At 40.5% G+C, this 25,091-nt stretch overlaps 4 protein-coding genes across 7 annotated transcripts in view; 3 read left to right on the forward strand and 1 right to left on the reverse strand.

The window, feature by feature from the left end:
* The window catches only part of LOC145438036 (uncharacterized), a 122,523-nt gene that overhangs the window by 71,306 nt on the left and 26,126 nt on the right, over positions 1-25,091 (reverse strand). The gene's annotated exons all lie outside the window — the stretch shown is intronic.
* On the forward strand, positions 2,711-4,704 carry LOC145437967 (uncharacterized). Its single transcript, XM_080315336.1, has 2 exons — positions 2,711-2,968; positions 3,659-4,704. Exons 1-2 carry the CDS (start codon positions 2,770-2,772, stop codon positions 4,702-4,704), a joined length of 1,245 nt encoding a protein of 414 aa, XP_080171462.1. The 5' UTR covers positions 2,711-2,769.
* LOC145437756 (uncharacterized) lies at positions 5,860-11,745 on the forward strand. Of its 4 annotated transcripts, none has more exons than XM_080315047.1 (8): positions 5,860-6,378; positions 7,067-7,213; positions 7,289-7,526; positions 7,589-7,657; positions 7,719-8,024; positions 8,997-9,168; positions 9,515-9,603; positions 10,941-11,745. In XM_080315047.1, the coding sequence occupies exons 4-8, from the start codon at positions 7,610-7,612 to the stop codon at positions 10,995-10,997; spliced, it is 672 nt and encodes a 223-aa protein (XP_080171173.1). In that variant the 5' UTR covers positions 5,860-6,378; positions 7,067-7,213; positions 7,289-7,526; positions 7,589-7,609; the 3' UTR covers positions 10,998-11,745. The 4 variants fall into 4 exon arrangements, with proteins under 4 accessions (XP_080171173.1, XP_080171171.1, XP_080171172.1 ...); XM_080315045.1 differs by having other exon boundaries at positions 5,863-6,378; positions 7,589-7,663; XM_080315046.1 differs by having other exon boundaries at positions 5,863-6,378; positions 7,067-7,526; positions 7,589-7,663.
* On the forward strand, positions 13,808-14,825 carry LOC145437759 (uncharacterized). The gene has a single exon (XM_080315052.1). It carries the CDS (start codon positions 13,814-13,816, stop codon positions 14,459-14,461), a length of 648 nt encoding a protein of 215 aa, XP_080171178.1. The 5' UTR covers positions 13,808-13,813; the 3' UTR covers positions 14,462-14,825.

Consider the following 25,091-nt stretch of genomic DNA (forward strand, 5'->3'; position numbering starts at 1 on the left):
TATGACTACATATGTACACAAACAGAAGTTCATTTTCAAAAGTAATAGCAACTCTTCCATTAAAATCAGGTCTGCGACATAGTCATTATAGATCATATGAAGTCAGCAGGTTGCAGACTCCTATTAACTAATGCCTTTATACATCTTTTTGCTTGATTGATTTTCAAGTGGCTTTATTTCAGACTACGTACACTTCTACTCAAAGTTTTTCAAGGCATACTTATTTCAGTTATTTGCACATGCACATGAGTGTAAACAATAACTATACTTTGATGACTACCGTACCACAGTCAATACTACTATAAACGGTTAGTTACACTCTTACAATACTAGATGACACAGTACATTTTCACTTACCGATTTTGGACACCTTGTATAGCTTTAGTAGTGCGTTCCTCAGCCATTACCACAATTTCACTGGTGAGTGAAAATAAAGTATGAACGGCACTACTGCAGTACGTCGGCACTACGTGTGAGAGTTTCCGTGGTCAGCAGTCAACTTTATTGCGCGTTGCGTGTTACTGTAGGCATTTCATGTTAATCTTGGGGGGTTCAATAATTTAGGAGCCATACTTGTATTCGCTAGATGGCGTAGGCTTGACGATACTTCCTGGTCTGGTCTAAGGGAATATTCTGGATATAGCTGTGATAGGGTACAGTTTGTCAATAGTAATTGGCCCACCGGACGTTCCCCCACTGTATTTACCGATCTTGTTGGGACAATATCTTATTCGTGCTACTACTGTGTCGTATTATAATTTGGATATAAGGAAATTCGATCAATTGGAACTTCAAGCAATATACTTTTCTACCGTACTTCAAGATCGCGTATATTTACATCGGGAAACTTATAGGACTTTGCGGCGCTGTAAGTTCAAGGGAAGACAGCTTACACAGAATCACATAGGCAGTTCAGCGACCGCAACAGTAAATACAGCTAAAGGTCCGGTCGTGGAGTAAATACGATCAAAGGTCCGTTTGTGGAGTATTGGAATATACAGTGCAACGCCTGGAAGCGGAACTAAACAAAGGACAGGACGGCTATCGGTACATAAGGAAAGGACAATTCCATACTGTGTGGATTGGTGCCGGTAATAGGACTTGCTTCATTTATACTAATATTGGAGAAAAGGACACACTTCTGTTGAAGAAAACACTAAGTTGGTGTACTCTGGTTTCATAATGACTCCTGGAAGAAATAAGAAGAAGTCTGGAAAGGCTTCAGGTGGTGGCCGAAATGGTACTAATTCAAGGAATTCTACTTTGGTGGGTGAAGATAACGTAGATTCGGATCCTAATAGAATCATGGCCGAGGATTACAAGCATGGCCACACCGTGATATCGGACAGGAGAACTAGAGGAACCTCCGCTTATATTGAAAACATGAAGCAAGAGTTTGACTTCCATGTCAAAGAGGTATTGCGACAGTGCAAATGTTTGAATGACCTACTAGAGTCACGGGACGGTCGGGAATATGTTTCAAAAGCATATTTAGATATGCGAAAGAAGTTTGCTCTACTACAAGATTTTTGGATTGATCTTGAGCCTCGTCTTAGGCCAGAGGAATCGGAAGCAATTTCTTGTTCATTCAAGGATATACAAGATCGGGTAGAAGAGACTGGCTACAACGCAAAGGATTATTTGGATGAGTACAATGGCGAAACGAAGGCTAAGTTCTCTGAGCCCACTGCGAGACGAAATAGGCTTGTTGTACTAGAAGATTCAAACTCTCCTGATAGAGAGACTGCTCTGCTGCTTGAACAGAACCAACGAGACTACGAGCAGAAGATGAAGGACCTGTCGGCTCAGAATCAACGAGACATACAAAGGCTAATGGATAGAGGGCGGAAGTCGAAACCGAGTAGTGTACTGGATAACACCGAAAATGTAATGGATAGAGCTCCTAATAACGATGGTGCTCATGGGATATATCATGTTAATGCAAATCTGGATCAGGTTTTGAAGGAATTGGCTGTTTCGAATGCTATGTTGGCACGATCCTGTGGTCTACCAGAAATTAAGGTTGGTGTTTTTGATGGCAATATTCTTGAATATTTAGCCTGGGAAACTTCGTTTGATGCATTGATTCAATCGAAGACATGCAATGTGCATGAGCTCTTGAACTATCTAGAGTCGCATCTATCTGGTGAGCCTAAGGAAATGATAAAGGGTTTACTGCTCTTGCAGAATAGAGATGCCTATGAAAGAGCACGTAAGAGATTGAAAACTAGATACGGCAACGACAATGTAATTGGAAATGCATTTTTGAATCGACTATCCTCTTGGCCAAAAATCAATGTCAAAGATGGGATTGGTCTAAGAAAATTTGCAGACTTTTTGGATCAAATAGCGGCAGCTGAGCAGAAAATACCTGCGCTTGGTGTTTTGAACTATGCCATTGAGAGTAATAAAATCATTGGAAAACTACCGCAATTTCTGAGAGGTAAATGGCGGGATGAAGTTTACAAATGGCAAAGTAAATATGGTGAGGCGTCATATCCACCATTGAAAGAAGTGGCAGGATTTGTCGATGTCTGTGCCGAAAAGATGAATATTCCAGAATTGGATGATCTGGATTCGCCAAATGATAAAGGGAAAATTGGCTCTCCTGAAGTAGTGAGCTATAAAGACTCTTATAAAGGAAAATTTAAGGTCACATCGTTCTCGACAGAATGTCAGGACGACACGAGTGCTACAAGGACATAGTGTTATTTTTGTGAAGAACTACATCACATTGATGATTGTGAAGGCTTTGGAAAGCTATCCCATATGGAGAAACGGGAATTTATAATGAAACGAGGACTATGTTTTGGTTGTGGCTCATCGCAAGACCACATGGCCAAGTTCTGCACAGCAAGAATAACTTGCAGGATATGTAAAAGGAGGCATATGACATCGCTGCATATAGAAACTGATGAGGTGGACTCGAAATGTACGCAAGTGTGCTCCAAGGAAGGACAGAAGGGAGGTAAGCAAAATACTATGATCGTTCCGGTTTATGTGAGTACTGCTGCCAATCCATCCAAGAAGGTCAAATGTTATTGTGCGCTAGATGGTCAATGTAATCGGACTTTCATGGTTGATGATCTGAAGGAAAGTTTAGGACTGGAATCTGTCAATACTAAGTTGCAGATGTCCACATTGTACAAATCTGGTGCAGTCATTAACTCAAGCAGGATCACTGGAATTATAGTTTCAAGTATCGATGAAACTTCTTCTGTCACTATTCCTCAAGTGTACACAAGAGCAGAAATTCCAGTTGAAATTTCACAAATCCCCAAACCTCAGGTTGCAAGAGAGTGGGCTCATCTTCGGAGCATTGCGGATAAAATTATGCCCTACGACCCATCTATGAAGGTTGGAATATTAATTGGTGCTGATGTTCCCAACGCGTTACGTCCTCGTGAGATTGTAGCCGGTGGTGATTCGGATCCATATGGTCAACTATCTATGTTTGGTTGGGGAATCGTTGGTAATGTTTGTAAAGACTTGACGGGTGAATCACCTAGCGTGGTATCGCATCATACTTTTGTGAGAGATGCACAAATGGAAGAAGGCTTTGGAACTTCAGAAGTTGTTGCTGACGGGAATACCGCCTTTGTATACATGTCAAAGGCGAAGGAAGTTATGTGTCCACAGAATATCAATCATTTGCTAGAAATGGATTTCATCGAACATAGGAATTTGGAAGCTTCTTTGTCGGTTGAGGACAAGCGTTTTATGGACATCCTCTCAAAAGGTGTTGCAAGGAGAGAGGATGGGCATTACGAATTCCCTCTGCCATTGAAATACGACAATGTTAGAGTGCCAAACAACAGAGCTTTGGCTGCGAAAAGAGCGGAGCAGGTCAAAAGAAGATTGAGTAAAAACCAGAATCTTCATGAGGAGTATAAGGATCAAATGAATCTGACTATTGAAAAGTATGCGGAAAAGGTTCCAGAAGACATACTTGATTTAAAGAATGGTCGTATCAACTACATACCTCATTCTCCTGTTTTTCATAACAAGAAAGGAAGTCTTCGTATTGTAAATGATATGAGTGCCAAGTACGGTGGTCTGTGCATTAATGACGTACTATTGAGTGGACCAAATTTGATGGACAATACGACTGGAATCTTGTTGAGATTCAGAAAGAACGAAGTAGCCATCATGGCGGACATTGAAAAAATGTTTTTTCAATTTTATGTCAATGAAAAGGATCGTGATATGCTGAGATTTCTGTGGTGGAAAGATGGAGATATTTCAAGGGAACTTTTAGAGTATCGTATGAAGGTATTTCCCTTTGGAAGTGTCTCATCGCCAGGCGCGGCCATGTATGGCATGAAGTTGGCCGCTGATGATGGAGAGCAAGAGTTCGGCTCAAAGGCTGCAGAATTTGTTCGATCCAATTTCTACGTGGATGATGGATTAACCTCGGTAGAAAATGTGGATGAAGCTGTTGAATTGGTGAAAAACAGCGTGGGTATATGTGGAAAGGCTGGATTGAGACTGCATAAATTTGTGTCGAACAAAATGCAAGTATTGGAATCGATTGATAAATCGGAAAGGGCGAAGGGATTGCAGGACATTGACTTCGATACTATGTCATCGTTGACAGAGAGGTCTTTGGGAATTTTATGGAATCCATCATTGGATGTGTTTCGGTTCCACAGGGAATTGGTGGATAAACCAGTAACAAGACGAACAGTACCCAGCAAACACTAGATGTCTTTTGAACCTGTCAGGATATCTTTTTCTTGTCCAGCCAGGTTCAAATGATATCTTGTGCATGCTTTGTGCTGAAGCACGACTTAAATATATCTTTTTCATCTCCAGTCATGTTCAAATCATATCTTTGTGCAAACCTTGTGCTGAAGCACGACTTAAATATATCTTGTTCTTGTCCAGTCAAGTCCAAATCGTATCTTGTCCATACCTTATGCTGAAGCACGAATTAACTATATCTTTTTCTGGTCCAGTCAAGTCCAAATCATATCTTGTCCATACCTTGTGTGCTGAAGCACGACATCAATATATCTTGTTCTTGTCCAGTCAAGTCCAAATCATATCTTGTCCATACCTTGTGCTGAAGCACGGCTTAAATATATCTTGTTCTTGTCCAGTCAAGTCCAAATCATATCTTGTCCATACCTTGTGCTGAAGCACGGCTTAAATATATCTAGTTCTTGTCCAGTCAAGTCCAAATCATATCCTGTGCATACCATAGCAATTTGTAACGTAGCTACGTTGTAAATTGCTATGTGCATACCTTGTGCTGAACCACAACTTTTCTTGGCCAAATTTTGTCGAATGCTGAAAATATATTTGTTAGGAATATCAAATTCGATTATTGCTTCCTACTATGGTAGAGTGGTGTTTATAAATGTACAGTAGATTATATTGAACTTTTACTCTCATGGGGCGATTAATCACCTGTGTCACTACCGTATGTTCCACCTAGTGTCACGCTCTTTCTTGCAATTTTGCAGACTAAAATTAAATATCATATTAGCCCGCATCCTCGCGCTCCGCCACCTCCGCTGCTTTCGGTGGTTGGGTTGTATTTGATTGGAATTGGTCGGTTCCCAAATTTTGGAAGGAAATTTGAAAGTCCGCAGAATCCGACTGGAGAATTTCCGGTTCTGCGTCCAAAAAAATTCTGCCAAAATCATGATGTCGTATTTAAGATTATAATTAAGAATGTTGCCAAAATCCGACTGTCGAAATAAATTCAGAATCCGCATCCAGTCCTGCTGAAATCCTGCTACGACTCCGGCTTCTGATCCGGAGTGTAAACGAGAGGCCATTTCTCCCTTGCGAGTTCACATAAGTTTCGGCGCGAAATACTGTCAGACGAGACGAAGCGCTCTCGTAATGGAGGCTTACAGCTACGCAGTCATATGTTAGGTTTAGTTGCGTTCTGGAATTAATCGTGGTAAATTAAGGCTCAACCAACCATATTCCTTCAGAGGATTACTGAAAACTGAACTGTAGATGGTAATTTATATATGCTTGATACGAAACATAGGTATATAGTGAGGTATAATGTCACAAAGTATAGAACTTGGTTTGCACTTTTGCGAATATCGTATAAGTTATTGTGACAGTGCTGGATTATATAATATCATCAGATGGTGGTCGCTAAAATCATTCATTGTGATCGAATGTTCTTGTACTTTTGTCTATAATAGTGTAGTGGGAGCTCACCTACAACGTGGTAATGCCCAGATATAAAATAAGACGGGGGAAGCACAGACGTAGGCAATACCAGAAAGAGTGGCTACGGTTCAAGCGAGCTAGAACTGCCGATTTGACGGGACGGATCGTTTCATCATCGTCAAGTGAAATATGACACGGGCAATTGGACTCTGTACAAAATACGTATCAAATGCTCATCCGGTAAGTCAACTCATAATTTGTGAAGGTTTACCGTTACTCAGTACCAGTGTTGGGATGACTTGAATCATGACAAAAATGAGACTGTAGCATGTAGCTATACCAGTGATTCCCAACCGCGGCCTCGAGCTAGCCGTCTTGCGTCCCCCACAAAAATTTAAAGAAATCGATTTATGATATAAAATTTATATTTATAAAATTCACTTGCTTAGCTTGGAGTCAGGAGTTGTTAATTAGGATTGCAGAAAAGTTCTGAGTAGAGTGCTAACGTTATGTCACTACTGTATATAGGTATTGATAACTAATCTACGAATAGATGTACAACACGTGACTCACGGTTGAATACGCTGAGGCAAAACCCAGCAGCAGTTCTCCTCGATTTTACTCTATTTTGTGAACTTTTTATTGATCTAAAGCAGTCACGAATTCGTGCGGCCCCAACTATATACTCTGAAATTCTAAATTTGGCCCTGACACCGAAAAAGGTTGGGAACCACTAAGCTATATATATAGTTACTTGCGTACAGTATTTCATTAGCAGTTCTATGTTTGCGTGTGCGATACAATATCGTTTTTTCAAGTTTGTGCGAGTTTTCAAATTTGAGTAATTCTAGATCTAGTTGCGCTGTTTACAAATCCAGTAGTTTGATAAATCTGGAAACTTACCATCTATCTTATCCATCTGTTTTAGATTTATGGGTCAAGGCCTTTCGTGATGTGAGGGCAGTTGCAGACAATAGTAGCTTGCCCTCCGCTTCATAAGGACCTACAACGGCCTAACCGAAAACGTCAGCCGCCAAAAGATTTTTAGGCAAGTCCATGTCATCTGATAATCAAGGTATAGCCTACACTGTTATTCTGCCTAATATGTTATACGCAGAAGTGACATATGTATAACTTTCATACTTTGTAGATGATGCTGTTCCTTCAAAGAAAATACGTAACCCAAGTATTCAGACACAAGGCATGCCTATACCAACTCCAAGAGTGCGGTCACCTCCTGATTCTGGCGAGAAGTGTGACAAGCAAAAGTGCTCTTGTTAATGATGCTTCAAATGCAAGTTTGCCATCATCAAGTGAGGAGAGTGTTCAAGAACAGCATGATCCCAACATTGAATGTGGCGGCCAGTTGCAGGGAATCAACCAATGCAGTAAGCTCCTAACACTTTGATTCATTCTCGAATTTAAGCAATAGAGTCGCTCTATTTTCCAGACGATCCTTCATTTGTAAGCAATGTTGAACTGCAAAATTCTGACTGTCAACAACAAGGCCTATCACAAAGTAATGGTAAGTTTATCGCATATGATCAATCCAGTTTTCTTGAATTCAAATAATTTTTTAGCTCCTCCATGTTCTTCATCAACTCCAACATCTGCACACAGTGACCACTCTATATATTTCTCTGATGCGTAAAGACATCAAAGACATCAAGTTGCAGATGAACCAGATGATGGACCTCTGCTCCAAGCAGATGAACCAGATGATGGATCTAAGTAAAGGTCACATCATCGACGACTCAAAAAATAAACACAGTACAACAGCCCCAATCTTGCTTGAAGATCTTATTGAAAACCCCTGTCAAACCGTATCTCAGCTGGAACAACTGGAAAAGAACTTGACTGACGGCGATTGCAAGAAATCTGAACTGGTATGATTTTGTCGATTAGAGCAAACTTAGCCGGATTATCTAACCCAGGGGCAGGCAGCATACGGCCCGTGAAGTGATTTTGTCCGGCCCGCCGACAGTTTTCTGTCCTACATGATAATGCCCCGCCCCAGTTTGCCGAGATTCCCCACTAATTCCTTACTACGTCAAATTTTAGTGACTATGTTATTATATTATACGTGTATGCGCAGCGTTGCGAGAGTGGAGCTTACGCGTAAGTTCGTTGAAGCGAGAAGACTTGCATTATCGGCATTGACGATGCAATCAAACCTAATGTGGTCTGTGTGTGGTAATCATGATTTTTGTCGACTTCAATGGTCAGCAGGCTGATATTTCCTATTTTTGAGTCCGTAACCGCCGACTTGTAGCACGGCACACTTCTAGGTTTTTGTAAGGCACCGCTTATGCCAGGGGCGCCAACTCAAAATGGGTTGTAGGCCACTTTTTGAATTTGGTAGAGGACGCAGGCCGCATGAATTCAGTATCGAGATTGCCTACATGACAATGTTATTCTCAAATCCACATTGTATTCTCCATTATCGGCGAGAAATGGCTTTGAAGTGACATTGCTGTCGTTAAAATACATTCATTAGATACGATATATTCCTTGTAGATAAATGGACGAATAATGCATCGATTCAGCAATCCGGTGCCCAAGTACTTAATTTTCCTATATCCGGCCTGCCGACTGGAGAAGTTGCCCACCCTGATCTAACCTCTCGTCAAGATCAACGTTCCATCAAGTTATTTGATGTTTATGCAGGCGCGTAGCCAGAGGGGGGTTTGGGGGTATAATCGTCATTTATGCATGTACTTTGCCATGATGAATTGATGCTATATTAGTGAATTCGAAAAATATCGAAACCCTACTTATTTTTTGGGCTGATCTAGTTATTTTTCATTCTGGTACACACCACTATCGTAAGGCAGAGCCATTTGTATTTTGTACTACAGATATCTGCTTTGAAAGGACTTCACGGTGAACAATTGGCTTCAACGGTCAGAAATATCATGACAAGCATATCTGTAAAAGATGTGTGGCAATTGTTCAGCCTAAAAGGTCAAAGAAGCAAAAATGGACAAAAAAGAAGTTTTCAAAATTTTACTCTTTACAAGACTATTACACGTAAGTTGTTACTGATATTACAATCGAGAGCATTTATACAGAGTTAAAGTATTTTGCTTTCCCTTCTTGTGAAAGATCATCGCAGCTAAATTGCAAATCGTTGCTGACCACACAGCCTTATAAGCCCTCGTTTGAAGTCATCTTCCACTGACATTGCCGACATGGCAAAATCACAAACAAGTGCGTTGATTGCGCAACTCGGTGTTGAGTCTGGAATGTTTTGAAATACCAATTTTGACACTATGGGGTGATCACATTCGAGAGAGATTGTTACCGCTGGCGGAGATTCCGATTTGCCGCATTGTTTTGTAATGCAGCCCCTGATCTACTTATATTATCTTTGAAGGAGCATGTAAAGTGGCTCATCCTACGGCCGAGAGTACAACAATTACAACCAAAGTGGGACGATTTCTAACTGTTATTGGAGCTTGCAAGGTAATTTTGTTTATGAATCTGACGTCTGTGTGACAGCTGCGTTCTTTATCATATCATTTGACAGTAAGTGAATCGTTGCTACCTCCAGGGCCGCTTCCATTCATCTTCAGAACACTATACCAGTGGTTCCCAAACTTTGACGTGATATAATTTAAAAAAAATTTATAGTCATTTAATTTTGTCAAAATTGTTGGTCTTGCTTGCATAAATTTTTGATCATCTCGTTACACTTGCTCAGATTTAGCGGTGGAACCACGAACCAATGTCTCCAAAACTTTTTTGCCAATATTCCGTCACTCATTTCAAACTCCTTTCAATTCACATTTCTACACGGGAAGCAAGCTCATCCTCAACTGGTCGCATTCGTACCGCGTGGGGGGCTCAGATTGCTATTGCCTGACCCATGTTCCCTCTAAGCTGCACTGCGCACGTGCGCAATTGCACAGTGCTTAGTTGGTCTCTGCGCACAGAAAAAATCTGAAGTGATGTCATTTTTTTTAGTCGTTATGCACTACTGTGAGTTGGTGAGTGTGTGCAGACTCGTCAAAAATTAGAGGGAGCATTGGGTCGGCTATTTCGGTGGCGAACAAGATGCATGGCAAATATGGCTCAATTCCAACGTGTAGAAGTCAAATCATTGAGATACAAAATTAGGGATTTGAAACTTCGCTGGTATATATATTAGGTACATTTTACAGCTAGCTACAGTATCCCGTTCACCAAAGAGATGTTTGAAGCTGGCCCAGAACGATAACGATGAGTTATACGATCTTCCAGGGCCGTCACACTCCAAACACCCAATTAGGGGAGCTCGACTGAACCCAAAATTACTTTGTTGGTCGTTTGTTGAAGTAGATTTTTGTCGTGCTTTGCGCAATTTTTTGTCCCTGTAGGTCTACATTTAAATATGATTAGTAAGATAAAAAGGTGCTTATAATAGAGAAATATGCAAATTGGTGATGGCGATTACCACACATTGAAAAGGACTACGACGCTACTCTGTGGTAAGAGATGGGTCTCAAGAACATTTTCAAACCCGAAAATGGGCCACGCCCAAAAGATGGCTGAGAACCCCTGGTTTATTGGCTTCTATATGTTGGAATTAAGCCAAATTTGGCGCGCAGAGTTAAATCGACAATGTCGTCGAAGTAGATGGTAAAGTTTGACTTGGCTGTCACACTCCACCAAGTTCGTCGTGACTTCCTAAAGACGGTTCGGAATCCTTGGATGAATGTGACTTGACATGACCGTCCCGCATTACTCTCACAAACAAACACATATAATGACTATTGCTCTACTGCTAATCAATCAAAGTAATCAATTCATTTATGTTATAGGACGACGATAAAGGAGAAAACATAAGCAAGACTGGAGGAGGCAGAAGTATTGGCTGAAGTGATTGCACAGTTCTGTATCAAGGCCTAATTCTTGCTAACGTATTTTCTTCATCCATGTTTTTTTCGTGTTTTGTACTGATTTCATACAGAACAGAAAGCCATATACATTAGGGTTGTTCAAAAAAAACTTTTTTTTCCAAATCTCACTCGCCTACTGACTAAATCGTCAGGTTGTCCAAGAAAACGATGCACACCAAATTTGACTCAATTCCAACCAGTAACGGCCGTGCAATCTTGAATTGAAATTTTGTGGAATTATCAACGAAAAACTCAAATGGTTCCGCTTCTACCAGCCGAAATTGACTCAAATTTGTTTTGCATCGTCTTTGAAGACAGCTCAACAATTTCATGGGGTTGACAGAAAAATTTGAGAATTTTTATTTTTTTATTTTTAATAATAATTTTAAAATTTCAATTCAAGATTGCACGGCCGTTACTGGTTGGAATTGAGTCAAATTTGGTGTGCATCGTTTTCTTGGACAACCTGACGATTTAGTCACTAGGCGAGTGCGATTTGGAAAAAAAAGTTATTTTTTGAACAACCCTAATATACATGCTGATTTTTAAAATTGGCAATTAGTTTTCCTTCTGAACAAAAAGGCCTACTTCTTGCTAACGTATGTTATGTCAGGGACTATTATTTTACCTGCATTCTTCATCCATTTTTATTCCAATTTTTCGTCCAGGTCTAGTCAAATGCATGTTTTAGTATTTTGAACTGGTGCAATACAGAACAAAAAGCCATACATGATTTGTAAAACTGAGGATTCGTATTCGTTCATGTGTGAAGTGCAGCATATAGCAGGTTTAGCCAACCATGGTTCAGGGTCACACAGGGTCGAATTGTACAAAAAATATCTTATAGGATATCGTTGAGGATGTTTATCAGGATATCTTTGAGGATGTCTATCAGGATATCTTTGAGGATGTCCTACAGGACATCTTATATATATCCATTTCTGTCGACAAATGTATATATTTTGCACTTCATTGAAGGACATCTTTTGAACTCATGGAAGATGTTTAAAAAATATCTTTAATAAGTTTTGTGTTTGCTGGGTATTGAGTGTCGTATCGTCTATCTTTGATCCGATGGGTTTTCTAGCCCCTGTTCTGCTGGTTGGAAAGGTATTATTGCAAGAATTGTGCAAAATGAAACTTGATTGGGACACTGCGCTACCAGAAAGTTATGCTCGTAGATGGGAAGATTGGTTAAATGATTTGAACAATTTGGATAAAATTCAAATCAAAAGATGTGTGAAACCTGATGAATTCGGCACCGTTGAGGAAGTGGAGCTTCACCATTTTTCCGACGCATGTGAGTATGGATACGGGCAATGCTCATATCTCCGCTTGGTTGATGATAAAGGAAAAGTGCATTGCACTCTCATTATGTCAAAATCGAGAGTTGCACCCTTGAAGCAAGTGTCAATTCCTAGGATGGAACTGACTGCGGCTGTGGTATCAGCCAAGATGAGCAAATTTCTCAACACAGAGTTGCGGTATGAAAATTTGAAAGAGTATTTTTGGACTGACAGCAATGTTGTTTTGGGATATATAAATAACGTAGCGAGGCGATTTCATGTTTTCGTGGCAAACAGAGTTCAACTGATACATGATTTGACAGACTCTTCTGCATGGATGCATGTGGCAGGACATGATAATCCAAGTGACATTGCAAGCAGAGGTACGTCGCTGGAAAAACTTTTATCACTTTCGTTATGGTGGGATGGACCGCAATTCTTGTGGAAAGAGGGAAGATTTGAAATACCAAAGGACGCTCATCCATCAGGCGAAGCTGTGGATGACTTGGTAGATGTGGAAGTCAGAAAGGCTGTGTCACTCAGTACAACTTCCAATGAAAATTCGGGATCTAAATCTTGGAATACAAACTTGAAACAGTTTTCGTCGTGGTTCAAGGCAAAACGGGCTGTTGCAAACTGCCTGCAATTCAAAGACAGATTGAAGGGTTTGCCCATAAACAGTTCTCTCACTATTGAAAGGTTATCAGTAGCAGAAAGGATCATCTTGAAAGACTTACAGAGTGAATTCTTTCCTGATGACATGGAACGTCTTGATCCTGCATCAAAGTCGAAGAGTTCTTCTGTAAAGAAAGGCAGTCCTTTGTACAAACTAGATCCATTTGTGGACAGAGATGGCTTGATAAGAGTTGGCGGAAGAATCCGTAATAGCTCTTTGTCTTCTGAAGTAAAGAATCCAATTTTGCTGCCTCGGAAATCTCACGTAACGGACTTGATTATTCGCCATTTTCATGGAAAGGTCAATCATATGGGACGTGGAATCACGCACAATGAGATACGTCAACATGGATATTGGATTATAGGTGGTGTGAGCGCTGTCTCTCAGCACATCCACCAATGCATAACTTGTCGGAAATTACGGAAACCATTATCGGCACAAAAGATGTGCGAATTACCAGAGTCGAGAATGGCTGAGCAAGGTCCATTCACATTTTGCTCGTGCGATTTCTTCGGGCCATTTGAAATCAAAGAAAGGCGATCCGTATTGAAAAGGTACGGAGTTATTTTCTCTTGTTTGTCATCCAGAGCTATACACTTGGAGACAACAAACTCTATGGACTTGGATTCATTTATTAATGCATTGAGAAGATTTCTTGCAAGGAGAGGACCGATAAAATCACTGTTGAGTGATTGCGGAAGCAACATCATTGGGGGAAAGAATGCTTTCCAAAAGGCGATGGGTGAGATGAATCAGAAAAAGGTCAGAGATTATCTATTGTCTGAAAATTGTGATCTGATAGAATTCAACTTTCACGTGCCAAAGCTAGTCATATGAATGGGAATGTCGAACGCCAAATTCTTACGGTGCGTCGTGTTTTGGAACCATTGCTTTGTCAAATAGGTTCACATTTGGATGATGAATCACTCAGAACCTTTTTCGCAGAAGTGGAAAATGTGGTAAATTCAAGACCACTAACTGTTATCAATTTGGGTGATGTCAATGCGCCAGAACCATTGACACCAAATCATCTGTTAACGATGAAACCAAAAATTTTGTTGTCACCTCCAGGGGAATTTGGCAAGCCAGATCTCTATGCAAGAAGGCGCTGGAGAAGAACCCAATACGCTGTGAATCAATTTTGGTTCAGATGGAGAAGGGAGTTTTTACCTGGCATGCAACAACGCACTAAATGGAGCAAAGTTAGTCGAAATGTTCGAGTGGGAGATATTGTTATCGTTCATGATGATGACCTTCCGCGAAACTCTTGGAAATTGGGAATCGTACACTCGGTTTCGAATTCGACAGATGGGCTGGTGCGAAAGGCTAAGATACGCATCGCCGACCGTACTATTGATCAGTACGGAAGAAGAATCAACGATGTGCAGTTTTTGGAGCGACCTATCCACAAATTGGTCGTGCTTCTCGCTGCAGAGGAAGTTACCGAGGATTCCACCGACGAGGAGCCACTAATGGACTAATGTTTTACTTAATTTGCAAAAAAGTTCTTTGTCATTTTATAACTTTTTTGGGGGGGTATGTTACTGTAGGCATTTCATGTTAATCTTGGGGGGTTCAATAATTTAGGAGCCATACTTGTATTCGCTAGATGGCGTAGGCTTGACGATACTTCCTGGTCTGGTCTAAGGGAATATTCTGGATATAGCTGTGATAGGGTACAGTTTGTCAATAGTAATTGGCCCACCGGACGTTCCCCCACTGTATTTACCGATCTTGTTGGGACAATATCTTATTCGTGCTACTACTGTGTCGTATTATAATTTGGATATAAGGAAATTCGATCAATTGGAACTTCAAGCAATATACTTTTCTACCGTACTTCAAGATCGCGTATATTTACATCGGGAAACTTATAGGACTTTGCGGCGCTGTAAGTTCAAGGGAAGACAGCTTACACAGAATCACATAGGCAGTTCAGCGACCGCAACATTGCGTATCTCGGATACATCATTGAAAATGTCTCTGCCTTTGGTTGTCTATAAGTCCGCACTTTTGGTCTTGACGGCGTCCGGTCGCCTGACGGTATATGGATGGATTTTGGCAGCGATGTAAAGACATTGTAGGCACGGCATATTGCGTATTGGAGCAACCATACGCGACATAACATCTGACTCTATGAATCATCTCCTTCGCAGCCTTCATGATCTCAGTCAATGACCAAAATCCACAGCAAATCTAAGCAATGAATCCCACCTAACAGCCAACAGGAATAATAAGGATATTTGTTGTGTCAACTACTTGACGTCATTTCACGGCTGGATGATTTCGGGTCCGTTTTTCGGAATTTCGATTTGTAATTCAAATTACTTGAAAACTATCACGTAATTTTCATTTTCATTATTTTTTTCTTATTCCTAACCACATAATCTACGAAATAAGCAAAAGTCTTTTCGAACATGCAGTTGACCTTTAACGTCCACTTGCGAATGAATATAACTTTATTAGTTACACGAGCTTTCGGAGCGCCGCTCCTTCATCAGGTGTTAAAGCGAAATTCACTTCTTGCAATTCTGATATTACCCTATACTAGGCTTACCATATTTTGAAAATCAAAAAAGAGGACACTTTTTCAGAAATTTGCAACTTGCAAAACCGGAGTGAAATTCTCAAAAACCGGTTAATTTTTCCCACTTTGTGATCGGTTGACTAAAAAAAAAGGTCATCTTTTCCGCTCAGAGCTCATAATACCCTTTTTCTCTCCACATTGCCAGGTGGATGACTAAAAAAAAAAGGTCATCACTTCTACTCAGAGCTCAAAATAACGTTTTTTACTCCACATTGCCGGGTGGATAACTAAAAAAAAAAAAAAGAAGGTCATCTTTTCGCTCAGAGCTAAAATCACCGTTTTTCACTCCGAAATACCCGCCGGAGCTTCACTTCTGTGATAATATGCGGCATATCACTCGCAATTTGCTCTGAATCTGCCTAAATTTTCAAAAAAAAAAGGACAAAATCTCAAAAAAGAGGACAAAAGGGCGTCCTCCTAGGACACTTTCAAAATGGTCAAAAAAGAGGACTAATCCTCTTAAAAGAGGACGCATGGTAAGCCTACCCGCCTATACGCCTACATTTTATTCCATCCTGAATGCACATCACAGTCACTACATTAAATGAAATCTGCAGTTAATTCTCCATGGCTGATATGTATCCGTTCTCTTTCTCATTTGAAGGTCCTGAAATCTGTGATCAAAAAGCATCTTGGAATAGTTTCCTGATGTTGTGTTTTAGTTTTCGGGTATTTACAATCGATTATGTAGGCTACTTATCGTGTACCGTTACTACCATATTGCACTGGATCTTTTTTTCGTTATAAGTAAGTCACACTATCGAATGTCACACAGACAAATTATTTCCTACATTTCAAATTTGATTCCTCGCTTTACTGACATTCGCTACGGATGAGGGTGGTCGAAACACTCGAAACGCAAAGTGTTTACATGTCAGATAAACACTATACCTGTTACAATATCATTACAGAGTGCAGTTTATGTTTCGTCTGTCGCGCCCTATATCTGTTTCAATAATTCAGTTTTATATGCTGCGCTTCATTCATATTTTCAACACATACAGTGCCGGACGAGGAACTGCTTCACAGCCAATGCACAGCTTGGTGGCGTTAGAGAGAGCCCAGCGATCCTCCTGGTCCAAAAGACCAATGATAAAGTCGACCTCTGTCACATCGCAAATATTCTGTCATCCAATATTGTCCTTCGTAAAACACTGGGCAGCATCTTGCGATCGGAGGTGCCGCACAAAAGATTTGTCTTCTGCAATATTGATGAGCACTTAAACACGAGACAGATTTTCACCGATTTCGTAATTTTAGAAACTGAGCTTTTAACGGGTTTCAAATTACTTATTTCGTGAGGCAATTTTCGAAGTGGTGCTTAGAAGAAAAGCAATCTGTTAAGCGGTCGCCGTTGAATAGCCAGCAAAATGCATAAACGAAAAGATTGAGGATTTGACATGAATGAAAATCTTTCACAAATTGAATCCCAAGCATTTCAGACTCGCACCTAAGTGTGGAAAAGTCCCTAGTGAAACGAAATTCATAAGTTTGAAATACATAAAGATAACCAGACAGTATGTGTCACATTTTATTCAGAATACACACTAAAATACTACCTAGTTATATAGAGATCCAGAAGTATATCAGATAGCCTAATATAGCCTATATAGTCTTCCTTTATGTATAATTGTATATGTAGCAGTAGCGTAGATATTGGCCCGACATTTATGCGATACAATGAAAATCGACAGTTCATGAAGCGACACATCTAGGGTTGCATTGAAAACAAATGGTTATTTAAAATACTTTGTTTAAAACGTGTTTTAAGCAGTTTTAAACAAAGGCCTTTTAATAAAATATTTTAAGGTTGTAAATAATTATGCTATAATTGTGTAAACACTTTCCCAGAAACATGTTGTATGAGCCTACGGACGATTACCACCCGCTATAGCCGACGAATACGATATTCAACCCTCGAAATAGTCGGTTCAACAGCTATATTATGTAGTGGTGCGGAATGAAGGTTCTGATGATGATGACCGCCGACAGTAAAATTGCTGCATGACGTTGCAGTCCTGGTTAAAGATTTTTTGGTACGTATATTATATGACAGGGGTTGGAAGCCTAATTCGTCAAAGGAGCCATATTAACCTATATTTTCAGTTGTCATTGTCCATCCACTATGACGTCACAATTGAATATTCATGGCGTCACGGCTTTAAAGAAACATGTTTTGAACATGTTTGTTTTAAATGCAACCCTAGACACATCTATGGAGAATTTGGTCGTTTTTCTCCCCATCTCGTTCACTGTCACTTCTAATCTCACTTCTGTAGTATACATTGAGTTAATCAGGTCAGGACTTGGTTCAAAACGGGCAACCGGGTTGTAGTGATGTAGCCTATGAAAGTCTTTGCTTCTGACAAGTACCAGGTTCAATATATCCCATCACTATCGGATAGTAATAAGTCTCATTGATTCTTTAAAGGCATCCGTAATTTTATAGCAACACGCTTACGCCTAACCTGTAATCACACCCTTTCAGAAATCTATTCCATTTATCACAGATACATTCTAATCAAATATTCATGACAAATAGTTGATTTGACATCTGTATTATGAAGGCTAACTGTAACCATTTTAAAATTTAATGTTCAACGCTTTGTTCGGCGGCTCTGTTAAAACCCAATGTGAATTATCAGACGACACGCGGTGGTCGTTATAATAATTAGCGCCAGTCTCAGTCAGTTACTTTATGTTGGGTACATTCTGATGATGATCCGTAGCAGAAAAATAGAGTATTTCAATTCGTCATTATATCCATGTTGAGCATATTGGCTTACCTCATTGAATTCAGTCATCGACTTGTATTAGGGATTTTCAATCGTAATATATATCTATATGAATTCCTGTGATAACACAAAAGATTAGAATGACAACGCCCACCCCACACCTACTTAATGGGAATGTCACCCAGGATCTGATCTCGACCACCCTATATTAGAGAAAAGAGTGTGCATTCACACCCGTTTACCACCCGTGATATACGGGTTTGAATAAACACCCGTGATACACAAAACTAGATCCTACCTCAACTTACACCACGTTATAAATCAAACAATCATAGGGCCGTACGATTTATAAACGCGATATAATTCTAATACAGGTTCTGGTGTCGTGCATCACCTTATGGGTGTGAATGCACACTCTTTTCGCTAAAATTGTGCGATCCCCACCCCCACCATTTCCAGAGGTGGTCATGGTCAGTGACGAAGTAATTCTATTTGCGGAGTAGTAAAGTAGGTTTTGTCTTCTTTCACTGCATGCGCGAGTGGTTCTGTTTTTATACTACTTCCACGTCCAGTTTTTCGGCAACACTACTTATACTTTTACACCTTGGATTCGTAAAGTAGGATATAGAATTGAGAGAAGTTTGTACAGATTTCATGAGAGAAATCGCCATAACAACTGCGTGAAATGGCCTCTGCGTAACGTTAACTGAATATGATTTCGAAAATTACTTATATTGTAGTGTCGTTTGTGTTTATGCGTTAGCCGAAAAGAGACACAATGCGATTTTGAAAGTATAGCCGTACTTCCGATTAACAGCTAGATCAGGAGCGGGCAACTTCTCCAGTCGGCGGGCCGGATATAGGAAAATGAAGTACTTGGCGGGCCGGATGGACAAATCGATACCGTAGTCGTGTATTCATCAACCCATACAAGGTTTACCTATACCAGGGGTGGCAAACCTTTTTCCTATTCACGACCGCATTCCGACTACGCATGTAGCCTGCGGCCGCATTTAGGGGCATAGTCGTAATGAACTAACTGGACGCTAAATACCCACGTTAAACTGTAAATGTCCATTTCCGGTGTACGTCGGGATAATCTATTCAATGATATCGGCGTAATATACGCACCGAAATCGCGAGTGGTCCTGGTATGAAAATTGTTTTTTTTTTCAGATTCACTAGTGCAGTGGTTCCCAACCTTTTTCCACCCACGTACCACTTCGAGGTTTTATGCAGTGCTCGCGTACCACCTACATAAGTTACGAACGAAGTTGGCGGTCAAAATGTTTCCACCATTTATGACGTCATAATCACGTATTCGACCTAGGTGGGGTGTAATAACTATGGCGATTTTTTTGACCTTAAAAACGGAAGATTTTGACCTTAAAAATCAAATTTTTGACATTTTTTACCTTAAAAAAGCTTAATTTTGACCAAATTTTGACCTCAAATTAAGTGTTTTCGCACCTGATGATAAAATTGTAGAAATTATATTCATTTCTGGTTGGGTTTGTTTGTCCTTACAAAGTAGTTTGGCCTGAAAACGCGTTTTTTACTTTATAACTGAAAATTTTTATATGATAAAACTACTATATCTGGCCGTATGAAGAATTCCAGTAGGTACACCACGTATTATGGTAGGGTTAATTAAAATTTGTTGTAGTACAACGAAAGATAATCTCCTGCATTCCCGGGTAGAAAATGTCTGTCCTTAGTAGTAGCTTGCCAAGAATGGAGAAAGAACGTTCAACAGCAGCATTTGTTGGCTGACAACACTGAAGTTGCGCGTACACTGCTGTAGACACACCGTGCTGGGTCATTCTGACAATATTGTATACTTCAAAATTTTTCATCATGCGTTTCTTGATATAAGTACCATGCAATGCCCAAGCAGTCCTACTTCAGATAGCGGTTCGTTGACCACAACATCATGTCAATTGTCAACCTATTTGTTTCGTTTGACCGTTTATGATTCACGATGAGCAGACAATGGGCCCTCCACAACGGTAGGCCTATAAAGTAGGCTACAAGCTGTAAAATATCAAATAATAAGCTCACCGACAGTGCAAAATCTACGATACAAACGAAATAGAGGGTCAAATTGACAATTTCTTGACCTAACGCTTAAATTTTGACAAAATTTTGATATATTTTTGACATGTCAAAAAATCGCCCTAGTAATAACAAATTATATTAAACTTGACATTATCAACCAGGGTTGATGGGATGCATGGAACTGTTCTAGTCACTAGTCAAAAATCTTCAAAAAATACAAAATTAACCGCACCTGAACTAATAACGCCCTTCGGCCGAATAAAACAACAGAATCTACTCGCGTACCACCTAGAAGACCTTCGCGTACCACTAGTGGTACGCGTACCACAGGTTGGGAACCACTGCACTAGTTAATTTCGTCATTAATATTGATGGTTTAACATATTACTATTATACATTTATCGTTTATCAGCCCATGTGATCAGATTCACCGGTACCATTGATGGAGAGGGTGTTTTCGAAAATTTGGGGCAAGCTATAAATGATGCATCTTGGTTGGGTCATTTGTTATTAACCACTTCGTTTCACGCGGTTATTTCTTGGCCCCCATCAGGATTGTCGGTATAGTGGGGAACAAATGCTTTTGAGTTTGTATTTCTATATGGGGGCATCATTTTCCTCTGCTGTTCGCATCTGTACTATGGGTCTCAGATTGCAAAGGGGGTTACTATAATAAAATCGAAAAATGAAGTCGCATTGAAGAAAATTTCAAGATATAATAAAATCTCTCTTAAATTAGAGAGTCAATTCGTAAATTGAAATGGCATGTCGATGGCCGCCAACACATGCTAATTGAAATACGTGTCAACGGTTGCACAAATTTCCTTCTACGGCCACAGGTTGGCCACCCCTGACCTATACCTATATACAATATTTTATACACCTATAAAATCGTATATATTGTGAATTTTATGTTGAAACCACAGAGGCCCAAAACAGTAGGCCTATTGAATGAATTTATTAACGTAATATACTTCAATAGCTGTTGAAGTGAATGAGATCTGTGGTCGATCAAAGTTGCCGACCAGTTCTTTGAACTCTGGTGGCATATGACACGAGAAGCCATTGGTAAAGGCTGCACGTAAGCATCAGTTAGATAGGAACTCAGCTTTGTCTGTATATTTTCTTTGTCGGAAATGTTTGTTCGCAAATGTATGTTGACCTGAACACCACAAGTAGTTTCATGGCCACCTTTCTCCGACCGCATTATTATGTAAGACCGGAAAGCCTCCGCGGGCCGTATCCGGCACGCGGGCGGTATGTTGCCAGCCCTTGAGCTAGATGGAGGCTATATATACGACCCCGCGACCAAATCTACATTTTGAAACTTACTTACTCGAGTACTTTGGATTTGAAAAAAATCATTTTTACCTCCACTTGAAGCAGTTTTGTCAGGTCGTGGTAATCGTTGCTTGAGATTCTGGACTACCCATCCAAGCAATCGGATGTTCACTACACATGTATGTGGTACGCAAAATGAATTGCTTGTCTGTAATACAGTTCTGATCCAACCTGCCATTTGTTCTGATTTAGGGCATGCCATGCTCGCAACACATGGTAGTGTATTCACTGATTTGTTTCTGGTCGCATCGTAAATGTGCCCAATCAGGCACCCACTACATTCGAAGGTTACGCAGGTCACAATCGAAGGTTACGCAGGTCGTATGCTGTGTTGAAAAATCGCAAGTCCAATTTCACCAGGTCGAATGTTATTACAAATTTGATTGACAAATCGGACATCTTTCATATGCTGCTCCCGCGAGACACCCATATGTTTAGTGCAACAATAGAATCGAATATCATACGTCTTACGCGACGATAATGAACATCTATCCTCGGCAGTACTTGAGCCTTAGATTACATTGTGTCAAATTTAATATCGGCAATGTGAATTATTAATAATAACGATGTTTGTATACGCTCGACAGTTACACGATTATCGCTGATGACGCGTTGCGCAAATAACAGGTTGAGTGGCTCGTGCCGAACATTTGTCGAGGCCTGTAATCAACGGTATAGCGCTCGCTTCAAAGATTACCTCGTTTTATCGTGCAAGATCTGTTCAACAGGCTGGTATATACGTCAGACATCTTCAAGAAAGTGTCTACCCAGAGTCTGCTCCCCCTGTCCCGTAGAGTCACAACGCTCGATGCCATCTGATCTTGCCTACAGCCTGGACGCGAAGATTCTTAAACCGTTGCAGTCTCTTACCGCGATTTATGTATTGTGCATTGTACACTTGTACAGTCTTAGCGAAATGAATGTGTAGGCTATTCCCACTCAAAAGGTGGTACGCGTAACCGAACATAACACCTCAAAATTATAAAACCCAGTTCTCGGGGTGTCGATCGAATAGTAAGCGACTGAATACTGAATAGCAGGGTTGTAACCAAGTCACAAGTCAATCTCACTTTTAAATTTTTTACTCGAGTCAAGTCATTTTCAATTTCCACCGAGTCAAGTCCGAGTCCAAGTCAGCGAACAGTGGATCGAGTCCGAGTCAAGGTATTATGACTTGAGTCCGAGTCCAAGTCATTGTGTTGACTGCTCAGTTTCCAGTTGAAGTCTTCCTAAACCCACTTTTTAACTCTGTTTGGTGATATTGAATGGTTCGCATTTATAATATATCCATTTTCCTCACTTTTAGCAGTTTCTGGTCGCATTTTCAAGCACCAGTACCATTGAACGAAATCCCAATAGTGTGTTGACTTCGAAATTACAATGAAATGTCGGTCTTCGCCGTCTGAATCTCGAGTCAATGACTTGCTTCGAGTCATGCGCAATGACCCGAGTCCAAGTCGAGTCAATACACAGATTGACTCGAGTCGAGTCGAGTCATTTCTGTATTTTGAGAAAATAACTCGAGTCGAGTCGAGTCATTCGAAAATCGTGACTCGAGTCCGACTCGAGTCGAGTCATGACTCGAGTCATTACAACCCTGCTGAATAGTATTTCCTTCTTTGTGTATTTCGACTTAATTATTGAAAGGTTCGAGTCAATCATCATTATCAGTCGCCGTTTTTCTTTCTCTTTATATATTGAATCGCTGGCTTTGTTTTATTGAATACTTAGCGAAATAAACGGCTCTGGTTGATTCAGGGTGTAAATTATATTTATAAATTCTACGTGCATACCTTCCTGGGTCCATCGGTCCTCCATTTGTGGCTATTCTAAATTTCCAAGCATCCTTTAGATGTAGATTTAAATGTTGTGTTCGATTTATATCGTGGTGTAGGTCTGAGGTATAGGCACTATTATCGTGTCCCACCTTTTGGGTGTTGGGTTTGAGTGTTGGAGTTTTATCTAGGCTCCTCCTCGCCATCTCATCCGCGTACGCGGTATTTCATGAAAAGCCTATAAGTGGGCCGTACTACAAGTCGACAGCTACGGAGTAAAGTTGAAGAATATCGCCCTGATGTAAATAACCATAGTAGTTGACAAAACACCACGAGGGCGCAAACAAACAAACGATGGGTACGAAGGTACATTCTTTTACTAAAATCGTATAGCCTGGTCTGTTTCCAGTTTTAATTCAGTTTATCAATAATTTTCATCGTTTCAAAACGCCTCAAGGAATCGGCAAAATAACTATAGAAGAAAGTCGCAACGACTTTTAGTAGTATTTCAGTGAGACGCCCACTTCGGCCAAGAACAGTGGTTCCCAACGTGGGCGCTATTTCCCCCAGTGGGCGATTTTGAGAAACAAGGCCGGGCGAAAATGTTAGCACATCCAGTGCGATATATTTTAAATGAGACGGCCAAAAAATGCACGTGAAGATGGCATATTCTGCATATGACGCGATAATAATGTCAACTCAAAAGTAGACGCGGGTTTGATAAGTCGAGTGTGATAAGGGGCGATGAGTCGAAAAAGGTTGGGAACCACTGACCTAGAACATGCAGAAAAGAGGCATGTACAATGCACACTGAATTGAAAGTCAAAAGAAGATTACATAAGAGGACAAGCGACGAAAATAAAGTGGTACGTGAAGGTAGACGAGGCCGATAAGTCAAATCGTGGTCCGTTAATCTCGAGCGCTGACATCGTATACATCGAATAAACCTTTTGTAAACACCACCGCAATTCCGGCAGTCGTTGTGTGCAGCATTTCCTAAACGACTTGAAACACAGTCGTCATACTTTCGCACTCGCAATGACATCTGTTAAGGCTTCTTCACGGAGTATATTGGTAATTCTAAAGAGGCATAATGTATATTTGCACATAGATGCAGTGACGGAAATGCGGGACGCGGGTCATATGGCCCTGGATGTCAAAGTATGACAGGTGTGTTTGTTCGTTGTACAGTGACAACTAAGAAGTGGCGTGCGTCGTCTTTTCAGGCCGAATGATGAATTTCCGCCGCGCACTTGAAGCTTATCGCAACTCTCGGAGCGCAGATGCCGTTTAGTAGAGCGATTACGAATTAATGATGGCGGAAGTTAAACTTGTTGCGAGAAGGACAAACATCGGATCACGTGACCTCGTTCGAGAGCCGAGTTCAGCTTCGGGTTCAGATAAATCCGGTCGCCTAATCAGACTAGGGCGAAATTCCGGGAATCTAATTATATTCTAATTTGTGAAACGTTTCTATTCTCTCATTCCAATTCTAATGTCAATTCTGGTTTTACCGAAAATGCTACATGAGAACTGTATTGTGCTAAACGAGTTAAACCAGGTGTACAGACATTTACTATTCTCGGGTTTATGAGAAGAAACTCCGATTTGATAT

The sequence above is a fragment of the Botryllus schlosseri genome, chromosome 4 (genome assembly GCF_051294905.1).
Source record: "Botryllus schlosseri isolate E-star chromosome 4, Bs_hap1, whole genome shotgun sequence".
Taxonomy (NCBI): Eukaryota; Metazoa; Chordata; class Ascidiacea; order Stolidobranchia; family Styelidae; genus Botryllus; species Botryllus schlosseri.

Coding starts and splice junctions, on each gene's coding strand:
- LOC145437756 (XM_080315046.1), top strand. CDS start 7,610: ATGTTGAACTGCAAAATTCTGACTGTCAACAACAAGGCCTATCACAAA. Junction 8,025..8,996: donor ATTGCAAGAAATCTGAACTG/GTATGATTTTGT, acceptor TTTGTACTACAG/ATATCTGCTTTGAAAGGACT. Junction 9,604..10,940: donor CTGTTATTGGAGCTTGCAAG/GTAATTTTGTTT, acceptor TTTATGTTATAG/GACGACGATAAAGGAGAAAA.
- LOC145437759 (XM_080315052.1), top strand. CDS start 13,814: ATGAATGGGAATGTCGAACGCCAAATTCTTACGGTGCGTCGTGTTTTG.
- LOC145437967 (XM_080315336.1), top strand. CDS start 2,770: ATGGAGAAACGGGAATTTATAATGAAACGAGGACTATGTTTTGGTTGT. Junction 2,969..3,658: donor CAAGGAAGGACAGAAGGGAG/GTAAGCAAAATA, acceptor ATCATTTGCTAG/AAATGGATTTCATCGAACAT.